At 41.5% G+C, this 25,518-nt stretch overlaps 1 protein-coding gene across 1 annotated transcript; it reads left to right on the top strand.

Annotated features, from left to right (window-relative positions):
- Window positions 1-1,514: 1,514 nt before the first annotated feature.
- On the top strand, window positions 1,515-25,346 carry rttn (rotatin). The gene is given in 32 exon segments (XM_029458240.1): window positions 1,515-1,593; window positions 1,907-2,094; window positions 3,021-3,210; window positions 3,378-3,470; window positions 3,964-4,054; window positions 4,198-4,312; window positions 7,235-7,385; window positions 7,675-7,843; window positions 8,437-8,621; window positions 9,045-9,175; window positions 10,738-10,866; window positions 11,057-11,167; window positions 11,627-11,785; window positions 12,178-12,255; window positions 13,605-13,803; window positions 13,880-13,977; window positions 14,062-14,149; window positions 14,815-15,016; window positions 15,723-15,813; window positions 16,094-16,244; window positions 17,217-17,354; window positions 18,089-18,291; window positions 19,423-19,528; window positions 19,752-19,849; window positions 20,035-20,112; window positions 20,932-21,058; window positions 23,253-23,446; window positions 23,744-23,869; window positions 23,871-24,018; window positions 24,649-24,752; window positions 25,024-25,093; window positions 25,188-25,346. Coding segments are annotated over 32 exon segments (4,122 nt in total). The 5' UTR covers window positions 1,515-1,562; the 3' UTR covers window positions 25,268-25,346.
- Window positions 25,347-25,518: the final 172 nt, after the last annotated feature.

Genomic DNA, 25,518 nt, shown 5'->3' with positions numbered 1-25,518 from the left:
CTAAGTTTGTAATTATTACCCTGTCGGCTGATCAAATTCACATCACATCTCAAGTGTGAGATCTTGTGCAATTGGCTTAGCTTACTCACAGAGTATGAAAATAATTTATTCCTGCACTTGTGTTAAGAGGCAGTGCACATCCACTTTGATTTTTGAGAACCTCAATGTTTGAGAAGATTCATTTAATGACAGGATAATGTGGCTGCTGTCAAAACGTCTTTCAGTATTCAAGCAATGCAAAAGCCTTCAATGTTTTAGAAACATGCCATGAAACACCAATGACCCCTGTAAGAAAATATTATTTCAGCATGTTTACATAACATTTCAAAAGAGACATATGCCACACATTGGCACATCAGATGTTTCATGTCACAAACACTGTTGAAACAAGAGCAGGAGTTCTTGGGACATAAAATATTCGTAAAAAGATTTGAGGGCTGCTAGTGTCTCTGGGTGCTGGGGTAAAGGTGGAGACAAAATGACAAACTAGTACAAAATAGCATAGCTCAGGTTTTATTTCCTGCACTGCTGCAAAAGTGATTAATGCAGTACAGGAGACCAGGAATAGTTGCAAATACTTTGCTTTCATACCTTAAAAGAATCAGTGTTTTGTAAAAATCTGCACACTTCTTCACACAGCTTTAACATTTCACATGCAAGAAAGGAAAGTGGTCATGCATGAAATGAATCTCATGACTCTAAGATCATCCCTTCTTGGTGAAAGTGGTGCTGTACCATGGATGTATAAAGAGAACTGGAAACAGTGTTGGAGGCAGATCCCCGTTCATATAAAAGTTTCATGAAGCCGAATGAGTTAGACGTCCGAGTACAACATTACCCAAATCTTCTGCTGATCTTCTGCATCCATTGGGCCCATAGAGCAAGCGCATTAGTGTTTCCTTTAATCTCCATCTCTGCTCATTCACATGAACGGCAGCACGAAAATAACTCTAGAATCGGCTGTTTGTGCATCTTTACAACTTTTAGAAAATCATGATTTAAATAAGGGCTACTCAAGTGATTGTACTTGGTAGTCGATTTACCTTAAAAAAACAAGACTCCTTCCCAATGTAAGTCTATAGGGAAACTTTTTTTGGGCCCAATTGCATCACGAAACAGACCTGGAAATAGTAATTCTACGGTTAGGCCACTATGAAAATGTATTTAAAAGCCCGGCGCTGTTCCTGGAGCTTGTGCTGTACAACCATCCCTGGTCTCCCCTATTTCTCAAAGCAGATCTCTCTGAGAAAAGGTGCCTTGTTTACTAATATAATTTAGTTGTAGGCCTATAAGAATAATATCCCTTTAGGTGCTTACATTATTGTATCTGCACACACTTTGTTAAACTAATACAGTTTTCCCTACATAGTTGTAGCTCTTGAACGCACCACTGGTCCTCTGCAGGAAGTGAAGCTGGTGGCGCGTGAGTTGAACTCAGACCCGGGACTGTTGACATGACACCGGCAGACAAACTGAACTGAACTGACAAGACTCGGTGGTTGAAGAAGCTTGTTTACCTTTTTTTTTTTTTTTTTTACCAAGGGAGACGCAATGCATTAAAGATGGAGTTATCTCCTCTTATAAAGAAAATAGGTAGGCTAAGTTACGAGCTAAGTAGCTTAGAAGGCTGATTTTAATTACCTGAACTGATGTAAACAAAACGCACTTGTCTAATATTAGCCGCTTGTATGCTAACGTTAGCTAACAATACAACCGTGTTTCTATCTGTAGGTATAACGTTACTTTAACTTTAGTATGCATAGTTGTAATTAATGTCAACGCTAACGTAAAGTCAGTAAAAGTTTTGTGAACTTTCACACAACGTTAGCTAGCTGTCGACTAGCTAAAAACAACACGTCTCAAACAACTGCTATAATGTCTCCTCTCAACTTTCCTCAAACTTCAGGCCACTCTTTGGTGGAGATAAGAGTCCGAGCATTGAAGAGCATCTTATGTAAGCTGGACCTTTCCCTGCTTTCTATCTCTGACATCGTCCAGGAGAAGATGCTGTTTGTGTATCTTCTTGAGTGGTTCAATTTCCCCGAGGTGCCGTTGCAGGAAGACGTCCTTGGGTTACTCTCCACTTTATCAAAGGTAGATACATTTCTAGCTGCATCATAGATGCATTACAAGGTGAGTCCTCAGGTGGACTGTAGCTGGAGAGCAGCAGTCTACTAGCTGATAAACTTTAAATGTAATTTTGTCTTTAGCCTTTCTTTAACAAGGCTAAACTGTCTTTAACAAGTTAATTGAAGTATGCTTAATATGTTACCAATATATGATGTGATAAAGGCTTAAAGGGATAGTTTGCATCTTTTAAAGTGGGGTTGTATGAGGTATCACCAATTACCTAATGTTACAGTAGATGGCTGCTAATTCTGTATCAGTTTAATCACTTTAAGTGTATGCTATATATTTTCAGACAGTAATTTCTGACAGGGAAGTGAAGCCGTTTTCTAAGCTCTCTTCAAAACAACTCAAAGTCACTCAATAACACAAACAATCTAATCGATCGAGGTAGTGGTGAACCAGCAACTCCTGTGTTCTGCGAGGTAAAATGTTTTTGTCAATGGCTTTAAAGAGCAAACATAGATAATGACTGAATGGCTGTCAAACAACAAGGTAAGAAAATTGTAAATATAGCGTACACTTATCTAATATAGATATTTTTAGGCGGCTAAAATATGTTTTGCTGCTGCCCCCGTCCACAGCAGTAAATAGCTTAGCTTCCTGCTGGTGTTCCTGTCTATTTCTCCAAACTGGTGGCGTGCCGACCGCCATCTAGTGTATAAGTACCTCATTCTACCTCACTTCAAACAATCAGAACTGTCCCTTTTAAGTTTCCTCCCCTCACAGACAAAATGTACTTAATATTACTTACTTAATATTAGCATGAGCATAATTGCAGTGAGACACGTTGATGGTAACACCCATGCTTAAGAGCCTTTACATCAAACATTACACTGAACTATAGGTTTTTAATTTCATGCCTATTTATTTTGTCATTTTTGTCTTCCAAGAATCCGAGTGCAGCCCAGATGCTAAGAGACGTCGGGGCGGTGGACTTCCTCACTCAACTGTCACCTAATGTGGAGCCCAGCCTGCGAGCTGTCATCGACGGTACCCTGGACCAGCTGTTCCAGCTACCTGAGCTACTCCCCAGTCAGATAATGGTCTACTCGCATGGACAGCGCACTGCAACTCCAACAGGTGTCGCAAATAAAACCCAATGATTGTTTGTTTTGATTCTGTCTTCTACAAACCACTAAAATGTGTATCATCCTATGTAGGAGAGGATAGTGTGGGTTGTCAGCTTGCTTTATAACAGTATCAGTATGTGAAAGGATATTTTAACAAATCTGATGTCTCTGCTGTAGCACCTACAGATGTTCCACCCGAAGACCATTATCCTAAAATGGGCTATTTCCACAGGAGCCTGCCACAAGATGTACCGCCTCAGAAGATAGCAGGTACCAGTGTGTGTGTATATATGTTTTTTCCTTAATGTTTTTATTTGAAAAAGCCGACTTGTGACACAAGACAGTGAACGTGTACTTTGACAAATATTTACATTTAAATTACATTTTTCATAAAAACAAATGCATACAACAAACAATATGTCTTCACTGTGCACTCACCTGAGGAGCAGACATAAAAAAATATAAATGAGGTCGCATTGAGCCTTACACAATGTCATTATGTGTATACATATACAGTATGTATCTGTATTTGTATACATGGCTGCATCGAACTACTAAGCTAAATCAAAGCTAAATACATAGTAAATACAATATACATATATAATAGGCATATACCCAAACACATTTGTTACCATTTGGAGTGGCAAGTGAAGAGAAACAGAATAGATAGACGTATACGCTTGTGCTTTTCTCTAAAGGCGTGAGGATTTTTCTATTAAACCTTGTTTGCCTGTTTTATGTCGTGTCCCTCTCTGTTGTACAGTCCATGAGTCTGTGAGATGCCTCAAGTTTTCTGTGTTCCCATGGCTGACTCTGACAAACACAGACAGACACATACTTTCATCCAATGAGAGGTGAGAGACAATACAGTTCTAATAACATATGCATAGTTAAAATGCAACAAAATTATGATTTTAATCTGTTTAAAAGTTCAGATGTTGTTATTCAGTGATGGTAAATGAGTATTAAATATTATCTGATTACATTTTTTTCACAGTTCTCTGAGGAGCAGCAACCCCAACTTGGTGCGGACCACATGTGAACTTCTGTGTGACGTCATTATGCAAGACTTTCCTGCTGAGATCTTCCTGCAAAGGCCCAACATAGTGCAGGTATCAGTACACAACCATTTTCTTGCACTGACGTTAATGTGCATATGTTTATGCATATTTTGTGCATATGTTTATGCATATTTAGAAGAATGAGCAGAAAGATCAAACCTAAAATGATGCCATACATTTCTCAGATTTGTTATCATCTTCAGGGACAATTTTATTTCTTAGTATTGTTTCAGTGTCAACTGTAAGGACATACTGAGCTCAAGTGTGTCATCATAAATTAGGATCGACCGGTATAGTTTACAGATTATTAATTAAGGAGGCAAAATTTAGAAAAAGACAAACTTGGTTTAAATACCTTGAAGCATTGATGCTAAATGAAACTGCAAATGTACTGCACTTACAGAATGTGAAACAACAACTTTCTTTGAGGATGAATCCTTGTTACTCTCCAGTTATCAGTGAAGTGTATGAACTACACTGCAGACTGACAAACATGAGCGATGGCTGACTCGTATGAACATTCAATGTGGGTTAAATGTGCATCTGCAGGTTATATACCTGTGGTGTATGAAATGTCTATTCTCACTGTGCTACATTTTTTATAAACTATGATAATCTATCATTATTTTTATTGCAACTTCAGCAAAATGTGCTGCCTTACTTTCAACACGCAGCTCCTCTTGCTCACTGGAGCAGATTTGCCAGACAGTAGCCTTCAGTGGTGTTGAGTGTTGATTGGCTATTACTTGTGACGTTTAACCAATCAGTGCTGTGGGCGGGACATTGAGTGAGACTACAGTCTAAAGCAGGGGTGTCAAACTCATTTTAGTTCAGGGGCCACATGCAGTCCAATTTGATCTCAAGTGGGCTGGACCAGTAAGATCACAGCATAATAACGACAACTCCAAATCTTTAATTTTGTTTTAGTGCAAAAAAGCACAAGTACATACTGAAAACTGTTCACATTTAATGGACAATCTTTTTACAAAACATTATGAACAAACTGCTATTTCAACAATATTATGCCTATAATGTAAATGTTTATCATTTACACATGTGTATTACAACTTACAGATCACAGTGTATCTACAAAAGGCACAAAACATTTAGTCACAGGAGTCTGGAACTGAAAAATATAGTATTTTACTTTATGATCAAAACAACAACATTTTACACTTTGCAAAGTCATCCCGTGGGCCGGATTGGACCCTCTGGTGGGCCGGTTTTGGACCCGCGGGCCGTATGTTTGACACCCCTGGTCTAAAGTGATTACTACAAACCGAGACAGGCGGCTGCACCAGAGCCAAAGTTTAAATTAATATATTTAATCGGTTATGTGATTTAAAAAAATAAACAACAATTCCGATGTTAGTAAAAATGCTGAATATGCACATTAGAATGGCTGTGATTTAATTTTTACTTCACAGGATGTATGATTTTGGTCATTTTCAATGCTTCAAGACACAAACCTGTATTTGATTTGCACTTCTTCACTTTGAAAGCGTGGCTTGTTGCCGACTCTAAAAGCTCTCAGTGCTCGATTCAACATGTGTGAACAAATAGACAAATGTAAAGATGTTGCTGAAGTTAATGTTCTGCTGGTTCTCAGTGAACTGTTCATTACGTTTAGTATTCTTCTCGTTATTCACATCAATTAAATGACGTGTGTTGTTTTGAGTGGCCAGCGTGAACCATCCCATAATGTATGGGATGGTCACTCAAGCCACTGTCAAAATAATAACCTGTCAAATGGTGTCCTTGAACAAAACACCAATTTATAATTGAGTGTCCCTGATCTTGCAGGAGGTTGTGGAGGCCTCTGGAGGCTTCACGTTGCTTGAGCAGGCACTAGATTGCTGTGAGGATGCAGTTCGGTCGTGATGTACCTCTGCAGGGTTTGAAAGTCCTTGGTGCAATGATTTTGCTTCGTTCCTCTTCAGGCCTCCTTGAATATCAGAGATTCTGTTAAACTGGTCCAAGTTCATGGTGCTGTTATTATTCCAGGTATAATAACACTGTGAACACTGTGACAATGTGGTTTTTGAAAGCATAAACAGGCAAAATATGGATTGAAGCAGAATATTTGGTTGGATAAAAACATGTTGTGTATCTAGGAAATGATTACATCTATCTTTTTTCAATAAATGTTGACTTTTTGACGCTCTGGAAATGTTCAGATCACACAAGTTGTAAACAATCCTACGCAGTCACCACTGGAATCAAATTCTACTTCTACTATAATACTAATAATATTAGTGTAGCCTCATCTTTATCTGACACCGTGCACAAATACTGGCTTTAAACACGATGAATGCAACAACAACAACAAAAAAGCTGTGCAGAATTCGAATATCAACTTTTCTTTTTACATTAAAGAGATGTCTTCTCTCCCCATTTCTGCAAAAATGTTCCTGCATTTTTTTGATGCATGTACCAACATCTCGTCGGCAACAAAGTGCATCTGTTATCTGAGCTATTTATTTCATAGGCAGAGACAGAGTGTTGGAGGAGACATCATTTCGCCCCGATGAGCCACTGTGAACATTACTATTTTGCTAATAAAGTGGTACATCGGTCTCAAGGCAGTATTAGCATACTGTCACCCTGCAGATTCATCATTATGGGGAAGCGTTCTTCTTCTTGTGGCTTCACTTGGCCCTTGTTTGAGTTACTAGAAGTTATTAAGATAAATTAAAAGACTTGGATTTAGAGACATGACACCATTAGCTGCACAGGGCAGGGATTCTGAACTTGGGACAAATTGTTGCTTCAATAATTAATTTGAACTTGCCGTCTTTATTTTGCAAACTTTATTACAACTTTTCTATCACTGAGTTCAGGTCATGTGTTTACACAATGTTTATACATTGTTGCAGCTCCGGCTCTGCTCTCTGTTTGTATACAGAACCCTAAACCAATATATGTACTGTGATACAGTGATAACACTGCTCTGATATCCCCTTGTGTTTGCAGAACCTTCTGTCCTTGTTGAGGATGGGTTCGGGTACAGGTGAAGCAAGCTACCTCCACATGCAGGCTCTTTGCTGCCTGCGGCTGCTTTGTGTGGGGCTGAGGAGGAGACTTCGCTTTCATCAAGACCCAAGCTTCTTCTCCACAAAGCAAGGTAGCACGCCTTATGAGATGCAGCTGGTGATAAGTAGATTACGGATGTTTGTACGGTTTGTTTACATGTGTTCCATCATTAAAAAGTACATTTTTAAACAAATGTTTTTATTATTTGATTGCAATGAGATGTAAATATTCAAGTAGAGTTCAAGCACCTTTAAATTAAAGTACAGCACTTCAGTAAATGTACTTACATTCCACCGCTGCCGAATCCTAATGAATAACTTCTTACAATAAGGAACTTCTGTGCAACTATGTCCTCTTTTTTACTCTCTGTGGTCGTGTAGATCCAGTGTCCCAGAACTCGTCCTTTTCCTACTCCCAGGAAGTGCGGGGGACCCAGCGCTCCCAGGCCTCATCCCCGGGGGCAGAGTGCTCCCCTCGGCCCTCTGTGGTGGGACGCACCGGTCAGAGAGCCAGAGGAGATGGCCAAGACGGAGATGCAGCTTCCACCAGGTGTGTGTGTGTGTGTGTGTGTGTGTGTGTGTGTGTCTCCACAGTAATGCGTCACTGTGATTATAGATTTTAAAAATCTGTATCACCTTTGGTCTCTCAGGTCTTGCTGTTCTTCTGTCTTTTGTTTCTTTTCACATCTTTAGCGATCATGTTTGCAGCGAGAGCAGAGATTAACTTCTGCTTCTGTCACACTTCTGATTCACAAATACTGTTGATATGATTCAGCATTGTTGTCACTTCTTTTCATTAGACCGAACACTTAACAAGACAGTTTTGTGCTTTTCAGAAATGTGTGCTGGATTTCTTTGTGGCTTTGATAATGACAACATTGCAAGTGACACCAGTAACACTCATACTAAGATTAAGCGATGTGAGAAGGACTGTGGAGGATTATATTATTCTTTTTAAATATCAATATCACCAGGAGCCCTCTAGCGGCTGGTTTGCATTATTTAAGAATCAGTTCTGATTCTCGTGATGGCAGTTTTTATGATCCATCCCTATACAGCTCGTACGTCACGCTGTGTATTCAAGTGGTCCAAGCTCAGAGCAGGAATTTACATTTCTCTTCCTCTCTTGTCTGATTCATCCAGTGGCAGCTCGCACAGAGGTGGAGCTGCAGTCCAGGCCCCCCCGCCCCAGTCACCTGCAGATGTGGCCCAATTGGAGCTTCCTGACCTGGGTGTGGAAGATGTCCTGGAGCTGCAGTTACAGCAGCTCACTTTGGCTCAGTTCACTGTGGCCACTATGGAACATGCCATACCGCTGCTTAAAACAGGTAAGAGTCATTTTATGTAAAGGGTGGAACGATTTATGTAAATTATATATATCTGTGTTTTTGCTTGTGTAAAGATCAGATATTGCACATATGGCCTTATATTTTCACTGTATTGACTGTATTCTATCATTATTTGATCTTCTTTTTATGGATTCAATCTCACTTCCTCTTGCCAAATGTCTCTGTGTCTGAAAAGTGCCATCAACTTGCATTCTCTCTAATATCCAGCAGGGGGCAACTGGTTGCAAAAAGAAGATTGTATAGAAGTCTATGAGAAAATTAGCTTTTCTTTTGATTTTGTTTACCTCAGTAAAGATTTTCCTGACGAGTTTCAATAACTAGTTTCAAGTCTTCTTCAACACAGCATGTAACACTTGTAATAATTTCCTGAAAATGTAATAACATTTGTACTTTACCCGATAGAAAATGTAATTAAACAAAGGAGGACACTGCAGGGCATGGTCAGCCTGACTGCCCAACCTGGCTGGAGCTCTCACTGCTCTGACCTGGAGCCCGTCCTGCTCTGCTCCAAGTATCTCAGTGGGCTATTAGAGGTGTGTGTGTGTGTGTGTGTGTGTGTGTGTGTGTGTGTGTGTGTGTGTGTGTTGCATGTGTGTGAAGTTATTATTATAAGTCTTTATTAAACCAGGACCATGCATAAAAAAACATTCTCAAAAAGAGAAAAGATGATTTATGCCAGATTAGCTATTAGCTCATTTTCACCTGTAGCCCCTGTGCAGGTGTCTTACATCTACCTTTAAAAGTCTTTAAAATGCTCAGACATGGGATTTCATGAATAGTTTTTTTTCTGTAAAATCGAAATAATTGGAAATGCCAAATGCCACTCGCATTTACGCCACACAGATCCGTATTGCGGATATAATATAATTTTTTTTTAAATTTCATGTGTTGCACGTGCAGGCCTCCGACCCGCATCAGAGAAAAGCCCACATACATGATGAGTAACAGGGAAAGCACAGTACTTTCTGAGGAATTAATTAAGTAAAAACGTGGTTACGGGACATGAATTGCAATAGGTAAACTCTCATTGATTAGACACTCCACACTGTGAAGATGCTGATGAGATTAATCAACCTTGCCTCTTCCATCTGTTCGGTTGTTCAGTAGTCCATAAAACAATAGCGTAACACGGTGTTGGACCAGCTTGCGCAGCACAGAGCTGTCCAAAGTTGTATTTTTTATTTTGAATGAAGACCCCTATGGAATAGACCGTCCTGCTCACACATACCTCTCATAGTGTTGGTTATTAATGGGCAGCTTGCATGGACAAGAGTTAAGATTGCATGAAGATTGAAGGTTAATATCTTTTCATTAAGTATCTCTGGCGGCTACTTTCCTCTCAATGATAACAATCAGACAGCCAACACTCCTGTGCCCTCTGACCCGCCTCTCACCTGACACTCCCAGCACTGTGGGGCCCTAAAGCTCAGCAGGCCTTGGGCTCGTCGCTCTTCATCTGCTCTCCAGTGCAGTTCCACTTCCTGATGGCACATCGGAGCAAAATAATTAGTCTCAGCTGTATTTAACTTTCCTTTGGATGCAGTGAGTTGCATGACAAGCATACAGTAACGACCAACTCAGACTCAGGTACTTATTGTTCTGAGATAGCACCGCTTACTGTACCAAATCCAAAGAACGTGCAGCTCTGTCTTTGCAGGATGTGCAACGAATAGCCGACCAATCGATTAGTTGATGGACAGAAAAGTAATTTTTTATGCAAAAATATCTTTAAATGCTGTTTTCAGCCTCTCAAATATGAAGATTTGCTGCTTTTCCCTATTGTATATCATATTAAAGTGAATATATTTTAGGTTTGGTATAAAACAAGACATTTAATGTCTTCATGTTGGACTTTGAGAAACTGGGACGGACATTTCTCACAATATTCTAATCGGTTGATCTATAAAATAATTGACAGATTAATCATTATTCAGTCCTTGTTTTTGTGTAGTTGTGTTGTTTCTGTTTTGGTGATTTTGTTCAGAGAGACCGCCTGATTAAATAAGGATTAAATTAAATGAATAAAATAACATTAGTTGCAGCCCTATGCTCTGATATTCAATATCCCCAATATGATCTGTGTCCTTTCACACAGGTGATCTCCTCGTTTTACGTGGAGTGGGGAGGTAACTCCATGTCTTTCATGGGGAAAGGTGTGACTAAGAATGCCGTCATCTGCCTGCTTCACCTGTCTCATGAGATGATGGTGGAGAACAAGGACGAGGCAAGTGTCCTCGATAGATGCAGTACACGCACCAGACTACGCTGTATTACTTACCTTTACTGTCTGTTTTACACTGTGTTGCTAGAATGCTGAAGAAAAATGTCAATTTAATGGACAATAAAGCTTCTTATCTCAACTTATCTATAGAAGTTGATGCCCAACGTTTCTCTCTCTTCTATGTCTTCATCAGGACTTCATGTCTCAGTGGTCTCTGGGGAGCGAGGCGGCTGCTGACGAGGCTAACACCGCTCAGCTTGGTTTGGCCTGGCTCATCCCACTGTGGGTCGACCGCGATCAAGAGGTACGGACAGCTTGTATTTCATAGTCATTTCAACACATATGTAAACATATCTGTATGTATATGACACTCCAGTTTAGCTGTTCACTGTTCGTTCTTCAGCTCAACTTCTTAAAAGTGACAAAGTGAAGTTTCTAGACTTTTGGGACAAATTAAACCCATAAGAGTTAAACAAGAACTCTCCTACACAAAGACACATGACAGCTAGTCGCACCAGATTCTCCGTCTGTCTCCAAAAATATCTTCTCACACAAGTCACCCTAAGAGGCTACCTTGACAAGGTAGACTGTCTTTGCCATCATCAATTTGCCGGTGTAGTACCAGCTCGGCACATTGATAGGTGTCCCATAACATTAGCAGCGTTATTTTGAAGATTCATTACTTTTAGTCTGTGGGCGTAATACACCGTCACCATATTTATTTGTCTTTCCTCACACATCTGTGTGTCCCCTCTCATGTCAGGTGAGATTTGCCAGTTTGGGTTTAGGTGCCGCTCTGTCCTCAGTGCCCAGCGGCTGCCAGGCTCTGTGTGCCAGCTGTCAGAACATCAGCGGAGGACTGTGGGGCACGTTGCTCAACATCCTCCTGGATCAGCAGGAGAGCAGCATGGTCCGCAGAGAGGTACGAGGTTCCAACTGCAACCCAAAACAGGTTTTCCTTAATAATACACAGGATATAGATAACGTCCTTTGAGGAGCCTAAATATAGAACAGCAGACTGTTTTACAGAGATGATTGTAAATAGTTCAAACCTGGTGTTGTTGCTGTTTCACACAACTTCCAAACAACTATCAGAAAAGCTTCACTTTTATCTGTGGTCAGAAAATGTGGCTGGACTTTTATGTGATACCAGCCAAATACAGGCAGATGGCACTGTTGCTGATGCAGTCTAAGTTGACCCAGTGTGTGCGTGTGTGTGTGTGTGTGTGTGTGTGTGTGTGTGTGTGTGTGTGTGTGTGTGTGTGCACATCTCTGTTTGTGTGTGTGTGTGTGTGTGTGTGTGTGTGTGTCCAGGCTGCATTTATCCTGCAGAACTTGCTGGTGATGGCAATGCCTGCCAACGCAGAGGAGGCCAAGGATTCCCACTGGCAGGTCAGCAGCTCTGCCAAACAGTTGAAAAGCTTTTATAGACCATGAACTGTTTCCTCTCTTTCAGTTTCTGTCTGTTCCTCCCTCACATTCCCCTCTTGGTGAGCGCTGCAGGGTTCAGACCAGGAGTGTTGCTCGTATTGAAGCTCTACTGGGGCGTTCACATCCAAAATAATGAAGTTTAAATCTCTGTCAAAACACCACCAGCATCCTAATTACAGAGGCCATAACTCATGATGCAGCTGTATGTCAGAGGTGGACAAATATAATTATATTTGTTGTTATCTTTTAAAAGCAAGACTTGTTGTTTACCAAATCTGATCAAGTTATAATTGCTAGAAAATAAGTTTATCCAGACGGATTGACAAAGCTCAAATCAGGCCACGTTAAAATTAAATAAAACTGCTGGACTTGTGAATCGTATTCACAAGCTCATGCACTTTAAGGAGTCATACGAGTGCACTATTGTGTTATAATAGTTGCAGTGTGTGTACTAACTATGTGTTTATATGATTACAAATCAAATCAATTAAATTAGTGAATCTTAAATCTTTAGGGAAAGAGATGAGGCTGCAGGATGTATTTCTGTAGCATCGCCCTGGGAGTTATTCCATTGGAATTTAGATTACTGCAGTAAATTAGCTCCGTGGCAAACAAACAATTATGATTCTTGCAGGATAATCTTCACAAATGAAACGCCACGTTTAGGATTTTTGAAATGCGTTTGCGAGAAGTAAAAAGCTAACGTTCGTCTATAACCGAACTTCATTATTGTCGCATGACTTCAACGTCTCCACCACTGAGTAGATGAGTTTCCTCGTGATGATGTCTATTGTCCCCATCGACCTCTGTCGTCTCATTCAGCCTCTTGCTAGCAACCGCCTTTTTTTAAGACGCGTAAAAGCTTCAAAATTCACGAGTTGGGTATTTACTGACGTATTTTATCTCGTAGAACAAAACCTTAAAATCTCTTAAGCTTGTGTTAACCACAGACATTATATCAGGCATCTAATTGATTCATACATTTCCCTCGGGATATAAAGTATCTAAACCAACAACCGCACATTTAAAAACACATGAAAACTGAAAGTGCAGAACTGATGATTCATTTCAAGGTTTAGGACTCAATCCTGCAGCGCTCTATCACTTTCACAACTAAAGTTAGGAAAGTAGTTTTCTAATTAATATTCAATGTTGGAAATATAGATATAGTGAAGGTTCAGACGGAGTTCAACACGAGGCCCAGCTGGATTCTTCAGCCCTTTTCTCACCTCTGTTCCTTTTGCCATGTGCCAATCTCAGCACACATCATAAAACAGTTTGATGTGCAGCACTCATCTCTCCTCTTGCAGCACCCATGTGTCCACGATGAGGAGTCCGGCGTGTCTCTGGTGGGTCTGCCGGCGCTCCAGGCTCTGCTTTATCACTGCCAGTACTTCCAAAACGTGGCTCTCTCCGCCTCTAAATGTTACCAAGGCCGGTACACATTCCACCTGCAGCCTCGTGCCGGCGCTGCCGGTGCACCTCGTCCTCAGGAGAGCAGTTCACTGGGTAGGTTTTATTTTTGTGTTTCATTGATCAATAGTTTTGCTCGTGTTCGTTAACGTGTCATTATGTGCTCGTCTAGATTCTGAGAGTTCTCTGTGGTCTTGGAGATGCGACCCACCAGCGCCCACCGTGGACTCCAGCAGACCGTCCAGCTCGCTCTCCACGTCCAGCACTGTGGTCAGCAAAGACTTTGTACCTTCAGACATGCACTAAGATGTTAGAATAAAGTGGATCTTCACATCTTCATGTTGTCCATTACAGATAAGAGGTTCGGGACCACACACCCCTAAAGGCTCCTCCCCGTTGAGCCTCGCAGAAGACACACCCGCCAGCAGACTGACGGCTCAAGGTACACAGAGGAATGGAGAGCACGTGCATTCACAGTAATAGTAACACATCATGGTTTAGTTCCGAACCTCGTGTGGTCAGTGATCATTATAAAAGAAAAGCCTTCCCCACAGAGGCTGAAAGTGAGAAAACAATGCTGATGATTTTCTCAGTCTGATCTAAATAGTTTTTATGTTTTGAACAGAAATGTTTTTTTCCTTAGTGTTTTGTTGTTGTAATACTCATTTTGGCCCCAGGAGGCTAATATATGTAACATAACCTGCTAACACACAATACAAGTACCTTGTGTTTAAACTGCATGGATTAATTAAAACATGGATGCTTTTAGTATTTCGAACATGGGGCCGTGGTGCGCGTCACACTCTTGTGGCCGGAATGAGTATTACAAAAACAAACAGAAAAATGTTTTCCACCAGTTTTTACGGATCAACATAGAAAAATCATTATTTTCCCGCCTGTGTCACAGATTCATTTAATTTAAAAAGATTACAGTGGAATACCTTTTGTTCCACCTGCTCTGAAGTCATAAACAGGACAGAAAAACATTCCGATGAAACTGATCTCTTTCAGGGCTCTTTGATGACGTGTCAGTGTCTGTGGTCTCAGAAGGACGCAGTGTGTGAAGCTGTGGCGTCTCTGTTAGCTCTCTATTGATGTGTCCCACAGGCCAGAGCGACACCGACACCAGCGATTCGCTGACCTCCCAGGACTCCCGACAGGGCGAGCCCTCTGCCGTGGAACCCGTTGTCATGGTAACTCCCGACCTCATGACGGCCCACTGCGGCCTGCTGACGAACCTGCTCGCCATCCTGCCAGACTTCACCCTCACCGCCATCCGACACGACCAGCTCCTCCGAGCGCTGGCCAGGTGAGAGGACACACGCTCACCTCCACGCAGAATGTTTTGTTGTAATCAGTTTCTTACTTGTTTTATTCAGTCAGGTGTTGAAATGTTGTGTTGCGTTGATTAGAAGTTTATTTATACAGCACACTTTTACATAAAACATCAGAAGCATCGAGAAATAGTGCAAAAGTTAACACATTATAACGCAAAATAAGATTTATTCGTCTCCCTGCTGCTTTTTGGTCATAACATTTCTAAATTGTGTTTTGATTGCGAATTGTTAAAAAAAAAAGAATAGAATAATAATATTTTCATTTATTATTTATTCCATGAGCCGAACAAATAAAAATGTAATGAAATAAACGGTTATTTAAAGAGCCAGGAGAATAGAAAATTAAAACAAGCTAAAATAAAATAAGACGGTATAAAGTATAAAATACAAGAAGAAAAGTTTCTGTGTAAAGAAATTAATATTTTATTTAGTAATTAATTTAAGTAGTCAGTGAAAACATCAAACATTTTCTGCTTGTAGTGTAAATAAAAGTCATTAAATCAACACCGAGCTCTGGAAACATATTTTTGTCATTTTTTATAAAGATTAAAGATGATAGAAATCAACATGTATATATTTTATTCAGTAGAGAATTCATGTTAATTGTAGCCCCAATCCCCCTCCAGCTAGTTTCTTACAAACACGCACATTTCCCATCATCCTTCTCTTCCTCCTCAGCCTGGTGGATATTGGGCCCATGGAGACGTGTCTGACTGAGCTGAAGACGCCCAACGTCCTGCCAGGAGGGAGAGAAGACATCAAGATCCAGGTGAGGAACACTGAAACACACTTCTGAGGAGTTTCTCTAAGATTCTTTATGGTAATTATAACTTACCTTGAGAAATGTGAGTGTGTACAGTTCAGGTTCTCTGAGGGCGCCTCCAGATTTTGGTGTTGGGTGGAATACTCAACGAGCTTATACTCAAAGCATCCTATTGTCTTTGCAGCTGAACACAGAAACACTTATTCTTACTATACGTCCACTCTAATAATAAACGTGTGCTTCCTGTTTGCATGTGTGGTTAATCTGTCTTCCTGTGTGTTTCTAGTTCGTCACACAACTTCAGTTCCTGTCCAGCTTCTCCAAACTGCTGGGGTCATGTGTCACAGTGAGCCAGGAGCTGATTGGCCAGATGGACTTCCTGAAACAGCTGTTGACGACTCTGGTTGCAGCGCTCATGCTGGATACCAAAGGATTAGGTCAGAAGAACCTGATGTTTAGTTTTAGTCGTTCATTTGCACATATACACAAATAGAAAAAAGACGTTGTGCAGGAGAGTTTAGAATTCAAACACGGTTTGTAAACATAACGCTCCTATACAATAGCAATAGTTCTACTTAAAATGATGAAAACAAAGGTTACATAATTTATCAGTTTCACCACTAAGCAGTAAATCATAATTGAGAAGTTTTTGTTTACAAATTGAGATGCATTACAATGAAATCTTTGCTAATTAAAGTCCTAAAGCAGTCTAAAGGTAAACTACTGTTATTATATCTGATGTTTCTGGATTCATATTACTGCTGCATTAATGTGTTGAATGTTACTGCAGGAGATGTTTAATGTTGAGCTCATTGTCCCTCCTTTATCTCCTGTTGGTAGTTTAATGTACACAATGCATCATATTCTATAAGATCATCAGGTGTTTGCATTTTCCAGCTGATCCGAGAGGCTTTTTAAAGACTTTATTTATCATTTCATCCTTCAGCTCATCACAAACATTCAACACATCTGGAGTGGAGGTAGACAGTACATTCTAACTTAAGTTTTAGCATCAAAATAAAAGTACAAAACGTAGTCATTCTGCACAGCAGCCCATTTCAGAATAAATTGATTGGATTATAATTCTTGATGCATTATTGTGTTCATCTCTTTAATGTTGGTGAAGGTGGAGCTCTATATACTGCCGGATAGCTTGTAAATTCAATCAATAAAGTTTATCTTATCCTAAAATAACACATGATAAAGTATTGCTTGACTTTATTTTGTAATATTAATCTGAGACACTAAAGCTATCACACAGTTCTTTACCTCTGAGATGTCGTGGAGTAGAAGTTTAAAGTAGCAGGAAATGGAAATACTCGTAAATATAGTTACAGTCACATTTCTGCAGTTCTCCCTGCAGTATGTTGTACAGTGTGATCTGTGTGACTCACTCGCTCCCTCCTCAGATGCGGGGACCCGGGCCGCGCTTGGTGTGTGCTGGGCGGACGTGTTTATGCTCCTGGCTACTCTGGTGAGGAGGGACAGCTCAGCAGCGTACCCATCTGTCTCTGCTGCGCTGGGGAGACGCTGGCGGACATTTGCAGGTACACAGATCCTCTGCTCTGTTTGTGAGTGAGTGAAAGAGACATTAATTATTCTGCTTTAGGCTGCAGAATTAGTTTATAATCACCTATTATGGATCATTTATCACAATTTATAATAATAAATGATTGTCTTTTGGTGTTTTGTTGAATTTAAAACAGCCCAGTGTGGTTTAAGAATCAAGATCTTGCTCCATGAATGACTGATAAACATCATTAGGGAAATTATGCTGATTGCAGTAACTCACTAAATAACCAGGATTAGCATTTTAGGTATAATTCTGCATCTTTAATTCTGGTACAAAAAAAAACATATTGTCTCATATTAACATTGCATCATTACTGTGTGTATTAACTTCCCTGAACAGATGCTGGGGCAGGATAATTGCATCCTGTCCTTATACTACCTCTACTCCTCCTACTTATCTTCCTCTGTGATTAATGGCCCAGCAGGGAACTGTGATGAGTCCAGTGAAAGATGAATGCTGAGCTTTTTTTTGTGCTTGTATTTATGTTTATGTGTACTTGTTTATGGCATCTGGGTGTCTGCATACACATTCAAATGATTAGTGTGTTCCCCACCGGTGCATACTGCCTCAGTCATGGACAGATATCTGTTGGGGGATTTAAATAATGGATTTGCCGTTTTGTCTCGCCGTGATTCAGTGTATGTGTTGCTGCTGTGCCATTCATTAAAACACCAACTCTCTCTTTTTATTTCCCCCACATGTCTGCAGGAACATTATCAGTGTGTGTGACTGAGAAGTTAGCAGACTCTCTTCTCCACACAGTGGCTCTGCAGTTTCTCAGTACGATCTTCACAGAGGAGACGAAGAGTCTGCGAGTCGAGGTCACGACCTTAAACTCTAAACCTGCCACAGCTTTGTCTGACATTGTGAACGGTCCCTCAGCCGGTCAGCTGTGTGAGCTGCTGCTGCAGGTACGTGCAAGTCTGTCTCCACCCGGGGTTATTATGGGAAACTAAATAAAAAGGATATCCTTTAAGGCAAACCAAAACTAAAGGCAAGGCAAGTTTATTTATACATCGCATTTCAGCAGCAAGTTAAAGCTTTACATAAAGCATTAACTGCTCCGACACAAGCAACAGAAACACTATAAAAAGACAAATACAATAAAACAGACATTAAAAAGACATTTAAAACAAGCTAAAAGTTACAGTGTAGTGTAATAAATCTTTATTTGATTTATTAAAAGGTAAACTGAGAGTTGCAGCGGACCTGATTTCAGTTTTATTTTTGAGATGTAATATGTTGTGGAAGTTTTCCTGCTTTACTCTGGAGAGATGTATATAAAGTCAGACAGAGTTGTCTTTTTACATTTATTTGAGATCTCAAAGGTACCAGTCCTACAGAGCACTGGTGTAGTCTGTAGGAGAGCACAGGTTGGAAGAAAACACACAGGCATTTTATACAATTTGGTTTGGAGACGAGGTGATGGAAAAACCAGAGGGGGCCGGGCCAAACTGCCCTTTGATGCTTGTAAGGTAATAGTTATGTAAACATCAGTTTGATCAGGATTTGGCTGTGTCCTGTCTTTTGTTAGTTAATCAGTTTACCGGTAATCAGGATGAGTCTGTCTTGTATGAACATGAAATGGCAGTTGGCCCTGGTTTGATCTAACCGACACTCCTATGTTAGCATCAAATGGCAGTTGGCTTGTTTAACATGGGAAACTTGTACATAATTAAACAGTAGACATCTAAATTGCTATTACAAATATCTCACTGCAGGAAGAAGGAGACGGCAGGAATGTCCGTCAGCTCTGTTACTGTTACTACGGTTACTACAGACTACTGTTGGTTGTTCACATGCAGTCTCGTGTTGCAGAATTAAATAACAAGCATCATTTAAATGAAGAATGGCCACTTCTGAGACGTCACAGCTGGCTCTAACAAAAACTAAAGCTTTCTAAAAATGTCAAATCAAACCTTCGCACTCTGAGTGGATTAGAATTGACTAAACATCATTACTTTTTATAGACAATAATTTATGTGCTCATGACAAAGTAAATGTTGATAATGTGGAATAATGTCGGTCTTGAACTGTTGCAGAGTTTCGATAAGAGGCCCCTCCAGGATCCTCTGAAGAGGCTGACAGGCAGAGCTCTGCTGACGCTGCTCGCCTGCAGCCCCACAGCTCAACACCACGCAGCCAAAGGTAATTCCCCAAACAAAATGAGTCACAAGCTTGTTCTCTGGTGGTTCCCCCCCCCCATAACACACACATGAACCTGAAATGAAGTGCTGGTCGTAGACTGGGAAACGTTTGCAAAACACGGCGTCTGTTTGTAACCAGGGCACAGAAACACATCGGTACAGAGATATTATTTTACTTCATGCATTGTTTTTAGTCCCATTCTGTGTGTTTCTGTTTGTCCCAGCGGGTCTGATCGACAGCTGTGTGGAGCACATGAAGCGAACTTGCTCTCAGCTCCACCTGGAGTCCGTGCGACCCGGCAAGGCTTCCCACCGCAAGAAGGTGAGCAGAGCCTGGCTGGACATTTCTAGTCTCAGCATTTCACTGCCTGTTGGATAGAATAACAATCTGAAATGAAGTTTTTCTATAAATATTCTGAATATTGATGGTAGTTCTCGGCAGTTATTGAGCAGACAAGATCTTTTCAACGTGAACATTTAAACATATTGTTTGTTCTAAATTTTCAGGAAGAAAACCATTTAAAGGAAGTCAAGCTGACTGTGGAGATCCTGCGGAGTGCTCTTTACCGCAACGATGAATGCAAAGTGAGCCTCTGCCTTTTAATTCCCCGATGCTAATTGGTTTTTAATGGAACCTCGGAGTACCGAGGCTGCGCCTGTAAATGAGATTCATCTAAATGTGCACGGCCCTGCTAAGTTTAGCTCCTGAAACCCTGTAACTGCATCACTTATGGAGCATATTAGCTGGTTTTCATTTTCTAAGCCTTTCAGTCACTGGTGGTTGCCTTGGACTGAATAACCAGGGCGGCTCCACACTGCACAGCCCCCCCCCCCCCCCTGCCAACCCTAAACCCCCGCACTATTCTCCTCCCCGTGAGTTTTTCCTGCACACTTAAGGAAATATCGAAGCGTTTTACATTGATTACTGCCATCTGTGTTTGTGCTGTTGTATAAATCTGTGTGTGTGTGTGTGTGTGTGTGTGTGTGTGTGTGTGTGTGTGTGTGTGTGTGTGTGTAAACGTTACTTTTAGGCAAAATGTATTATCATTTAATGATGTCAAATATCCTTTTTTTTAGGCATCATAATGAACATTTCAGTCAATCTAGTTTAGCCAAAACCCCCTGCTTCTGTCAGGAAGGATGAAACAGAAGTAATAATTGTATCTTATGATTCTGATAATAACTCAGGTTAAACGCCTCCTCTCTTTGCTCAGTGCTGTTACGACAGTTCATCCCCAACATGGAAAAACATGCGTTAAATATCCGACCAAACACACACAACGTTATGCATTGTACAAGCACAATAAAGTCAGCAGTGTCATTGTTGACGAACATATTCCGTCACAGTTTTCCTTAACAAAATTAACACTGGTGTGTGTGTATAATATGTATTTGTGTGTGTAGGCGGTGGCTACAGATGCTCGCCTAACACTGGCACTCTATGCTCTCTGGCCGTGGCTCCTATTGGACGACCCCACCATGGAGGCGGCGCTGGAGCTTCTGTGTGTCTATACAGCCGACTGCACCACAGGTCTGTTTGTGTCTGTGTGTCTTATGTGTTTGTGTAGGCACTGTGCCTGGCCCGTGCCTGCACATCGCCTCTGTCTGCGGTTAGCAATCTGACTGAGTCACTAACACTTTACACTAAGAGCCCCATTGTCCTCTCCACTGACCGCCGAACAACATCGTGTCTTCTGTATAAGACCAGTGCCTGCTCGCCTGCCAGTCACAATGGTCCTCAGTGTCAGGATCTGTCTCGCTGCATGTACGGCAGTGGGCTTCAGACCATGATGTGTAGCAGCACAGAGCATCGCTGTGTTCACAGATATTGGTATTCCATCATTTAGATGTTAGAGCTGTATATGTGGAAATCAGAACGGCAAAACATTTGTAGAAAAAGCCTTTTTGAGTGAAGGAAAGTCAAGGCTTGTGGGGAGGAAACAGTTGGGAAATGTACTTTGATAACCGGCATGTGGTCCCTTTTTGATCTGTTTGTGTGTGTGTGATGTAGTTTTGCAATGGAAATGAGTTTCATCAGTGGAGGAGAGGAAAGTTTCATGTGCAGCGCTTATGAACGTTTCTCTGTTTGATTGACAGCAGTTACTCAGTGGGTGTGTGATCTGATCTAAACCCGGTCGCTTTAGACCCCTCATAAGCTCAAGCTGTGAAGCAGCAGAAGTCAGTGAAGTCGGGCACACTATGTCCCTAAAGGTTAACTGAACAGCAGGTTGTGTTCAGGCTGCATGCAGCCAGGCTCAGCATTACACCATCCACCCTCAGGTTTCACTTCTTCTCCTGAGACGGCTTCATTTCTACCCAATGTTTCATCTCCAGTCTCCCTCCTTCATCCAAGGCTTTGTTTGCACAAGTCGGATTGTTGTTTTCATCTGTGCCACACATATATTTTCACAGCCCTGAAACCTGTAAAACAACACTTCTGTGGAATGATCATATTTCTTTTTTTTTATTATTATATGTAGCAGCAGTGGGAACGCTTTTGAGTCACATCAGTGAAGTATTAGATCCAGTACAAAGCAGACCTCCCTCGTCAGTGCTGTGATAGACCAACTTTCTTCACTGGTATTGAGACAACCTCGGGCGAACATCTGCATACGCCTGTTGCTGTATGTTACCATTTCAGGATTAGCATAACCAACAAGCTGTCATGTTCTCCCATAAGCAACATCAATCAGTGTCAGATTCTGCCTCTGTCAACGCTCGCTGTCTTAAGATGGTAATTTCTGTGTTTTGCATGTTATCTCCAGCTGCAGCAATTAGTCATGTCAGTCATACGGATGTGAATGTGGTGCCATAAGAGAGATACTTTTATTCATTCATTTATATTTCTGAATGGTCTAAACTTTAAATAAATTGTAGGCTTAGCCTCGGGCTACATCATTTCCTCTCAGAGTCAGAGAGGTTTTAATCATCAGCTTTCATGAATGATTATTGAAGATGAATCTGATTCTTCACCAGAGATTTGCCTTCAAACTCCATTAATTGTGAACACCTTTTTTAAGATGCCTCACTGTCTCGTCTGCAGCTACGTTTCTATTCTTACGGAAAGTTAATTCTGTCTTTGTACAAGAGTTTATTTCTTCCTCGTCATTTTTCTCATTTGGCTCGGCAGCTTTCACAGCAAACAGGCGGCCAGGCAGACATGTTTTGGTAAAGTGAGCAGACAACCATGCAGCCCGACAGCTCCGTCTTTATTTTAGTGGCGACTGTTGAAGCCGGCTGGACCGCTTGCTAGCTTTAAGATAAACAGTAAGAAGCAACGAGTTCCAAGGAGAAGGAGGAGGAGGAGAAGAAGAAGAAGAAGAGGGGAAGGAGGAGGAGAAGAAGAGGGGGGGAGGAGGAGAATAAGATGAAGAAGAAGAGAAGAAGAGTCACACTGTGTTTGTATCACTTTTTCTTGCTGATTAAAGAAATAGCCTTGTTGTTGTTTTTTCTGTCAGCACAACCGTGAGTCAGTAGTGCTCCTGATTGGCTGCCTCAGGGACCAGCCTGGGTCTGCTGTGCTTTGTAATTACTGTGTACACACATTCTAATGTGTGTGTGTGTGCGTGTGCGTGTGCGTATGCGTGTGTTTGTGTGTGTGTGAGAGGAAGATGGTTAAATGAGTCACACACATCCACAATATTCCAGAAAACTGAGTTATCTCTGTTATCCTGAATTTAAAAAATGTGGATCATCAAAAAAAAGTCTCACTCTTTTTCTCCCAGCATGCAGTTGTGTTTGTAGCGGCGGCTCCGGTGTTGCACCGGGATCTAAAGGCACCCCGAGCAGCTCTGTGATGCACTCGGTCATGAAGCTGGCCTCAGGTGTCGCCGCAGATAACAGCCCCGTCCAGAAGCTCGCCTTCTGTCTGCTGGCTAACCTCGCCGTGTCCCGTGACTGCAGAGGCGTCCTGCAGAAGGTACGAGCCCCGTTCACAGGGTGCAGTGGACGTGGAGTAGTGGACACTGTCTGATCACCAAGTCACAGAACTTGAAGAACATTGTTTTATCCCTAAAAGGAGGTTAACTTGTTTTAGAACCTGCTCAGATGATCCTTAAGTTCATTGTAACGGGCTGTAAATAAACTCATTTGTGTTACTGAATAAAATAAAATGCAAACATGCACTTCTCTCACACTCACACTATGCTGGATACTGGGGAGCAGTTGATCTGTTACCATGACGCTAATACTCTTCTTGCTTTTCTGTCATTCTCAGAATAATTTCCTGCAAGCCTTCCTGTCAGTGCCATTGCCCAAGGCTGCTGGTGTTAAAGCCTCGTCTTCAGGTTGTGGCACCGGGAGCCTGCTGGGCCTGTGGCTGAGGCTGCTGGTCAGCCTGTCGTTCCGCGGAGGACGGCCAGCAGAACATCCTCAGAGTGACCGGAGCCCTGGAACTGCTGGCAGACCTGGCACCACACCGGCGCCACGCACTTCTCACACTGCACAACCTCTGCTTCTGCCCGGCCAACAAGCCACACGTCATCGCCAACGGTACGGAAGGGAAGAAGGGTTCAATTTACTGATCTTACCACAACTTATTTTTTAATGTTGATTCTGTGAAAACAATCAGACCACAGTGTGAGTTGAGAGGCACCAGGTCTGTGTCTTTATTTCTTTTCTTTTTCTTTTTTTATATTGTTCGCTCAGATTGAAGGCAGAAAAAGATCATTTGATATCAAAAAGCATTTGATGTTAAATAAATAGTTTTGGGAAACGCATGACTTTGAATTCAGTAAAGTTGCAGGATGCAGGTGTACGGAGAGTAAAGATTCTGAGGCACGAAGGAGAGGAAGTAGCAGAGGGGACTTTAACACAGATTGTCCCCCGTGCAGAGCTGGAGGGGGAGTTGTAGGACAGGGTGGGTGGCCACGTGACGTGATTTTAGCTTCCTGTGGAAAGATCACATTTCCTGTGTGTGTTGTACGTACAATATGATCTCAACCATCTCACAGGAAATGATGGAGTTGAATTTCCACATGAACAAAATAATAAGTCTGTGTTCAAACTTTAGTTTAGTGAAAATATCAATATGTTGTGTTGTCCAGGTAACAGTTATGCTAATATATCGTGTGTGTTTGAAGGCTGCTGTTCTTATCATTTGAAGAATTATCTGCATTTCAGAAAAAGCCATGAAGGTGTTCCTCTGCTGTCTGAACAGTCGAGAGATGGAGACCCGCTCCATGGGAGCGTCGGCACTGTGGGCGTTACTCCATAACAATCAGAGAGTACGCACACACACACACACACACACACACACACACACACACACACACACTTTATTTACTGCTGATTTAACGGTCTGGTGTTTTAGTTTAGTGCTTATATATGTCAAATATACTCGCTCTAGTTCTATAAATGAATCTGCTGGAAAGCTTCATCGTCTTCTCACATACAGAAGAAATTACAAACTTCTTTTATCTCCTGATTATAAACTGAGAGAAATAAAATAACACTCATCAACTCTTCCTAATCTGTCTTTTTAATTTCCCCTCACAGGCGAAGACGACTTTGAAGTGTCCCTCTGTTCGATTGAGGATTGAGGAGGCACGCACCATCTCTAAGAAGGGTACGCATTCATTCACTCTGATGAAGACGCAGCCGCTCCGAGTGTGAACGTCTGTCCTGTTGTTTACACTTTGCTTTCTCTCTATGAACCACAGATGCAGAGAACAAGCAGGAGCCGATGAACAGCTACCTGTTAAAGTGCCTTGAAAACCTTTCACAGCTGCTAAACAACTGATTGTATTTAAATTGTTTGTTTTGTATCATGTTTTGTACTTAATTAGTTTTGATAATAAAGTGCCGAGAGGCAGATTTGAGCTGCTGTCTCGTATGTTCTGACGTCTCTGGAACACATTGTACACACCTGCCTCGTGCTCTGTGACAGTTCTGGAGGAGCACACCTGCGGTGGCTTTAATCTCAGCTACGTGTGGTTGTGGTGGAGTTCAGCTGCTCCTCTCTTCACATCACCTTGGGTTAACAGTGACAAC

The sequence above is a fragment of the Cottoperca gobio genome, chromosome 20, assembly GCF_900634415.1.
Source record: "Cottoperca gobio chromosome 20, fCotGob3.1, whole genome shotgun sequence".
Taxonomy (NCBI): domain Eukaryota; kingdom Metazoa; phylum Chordata; class Actinopteri; order Perciformes; family Bovichtidae; genus Cottoperca; species Cottoperca gobio.
Note: the sequence above shows the minus strand (reverse complement) of the source record. Positions and strands in the feature narration are given on the sequence as shown.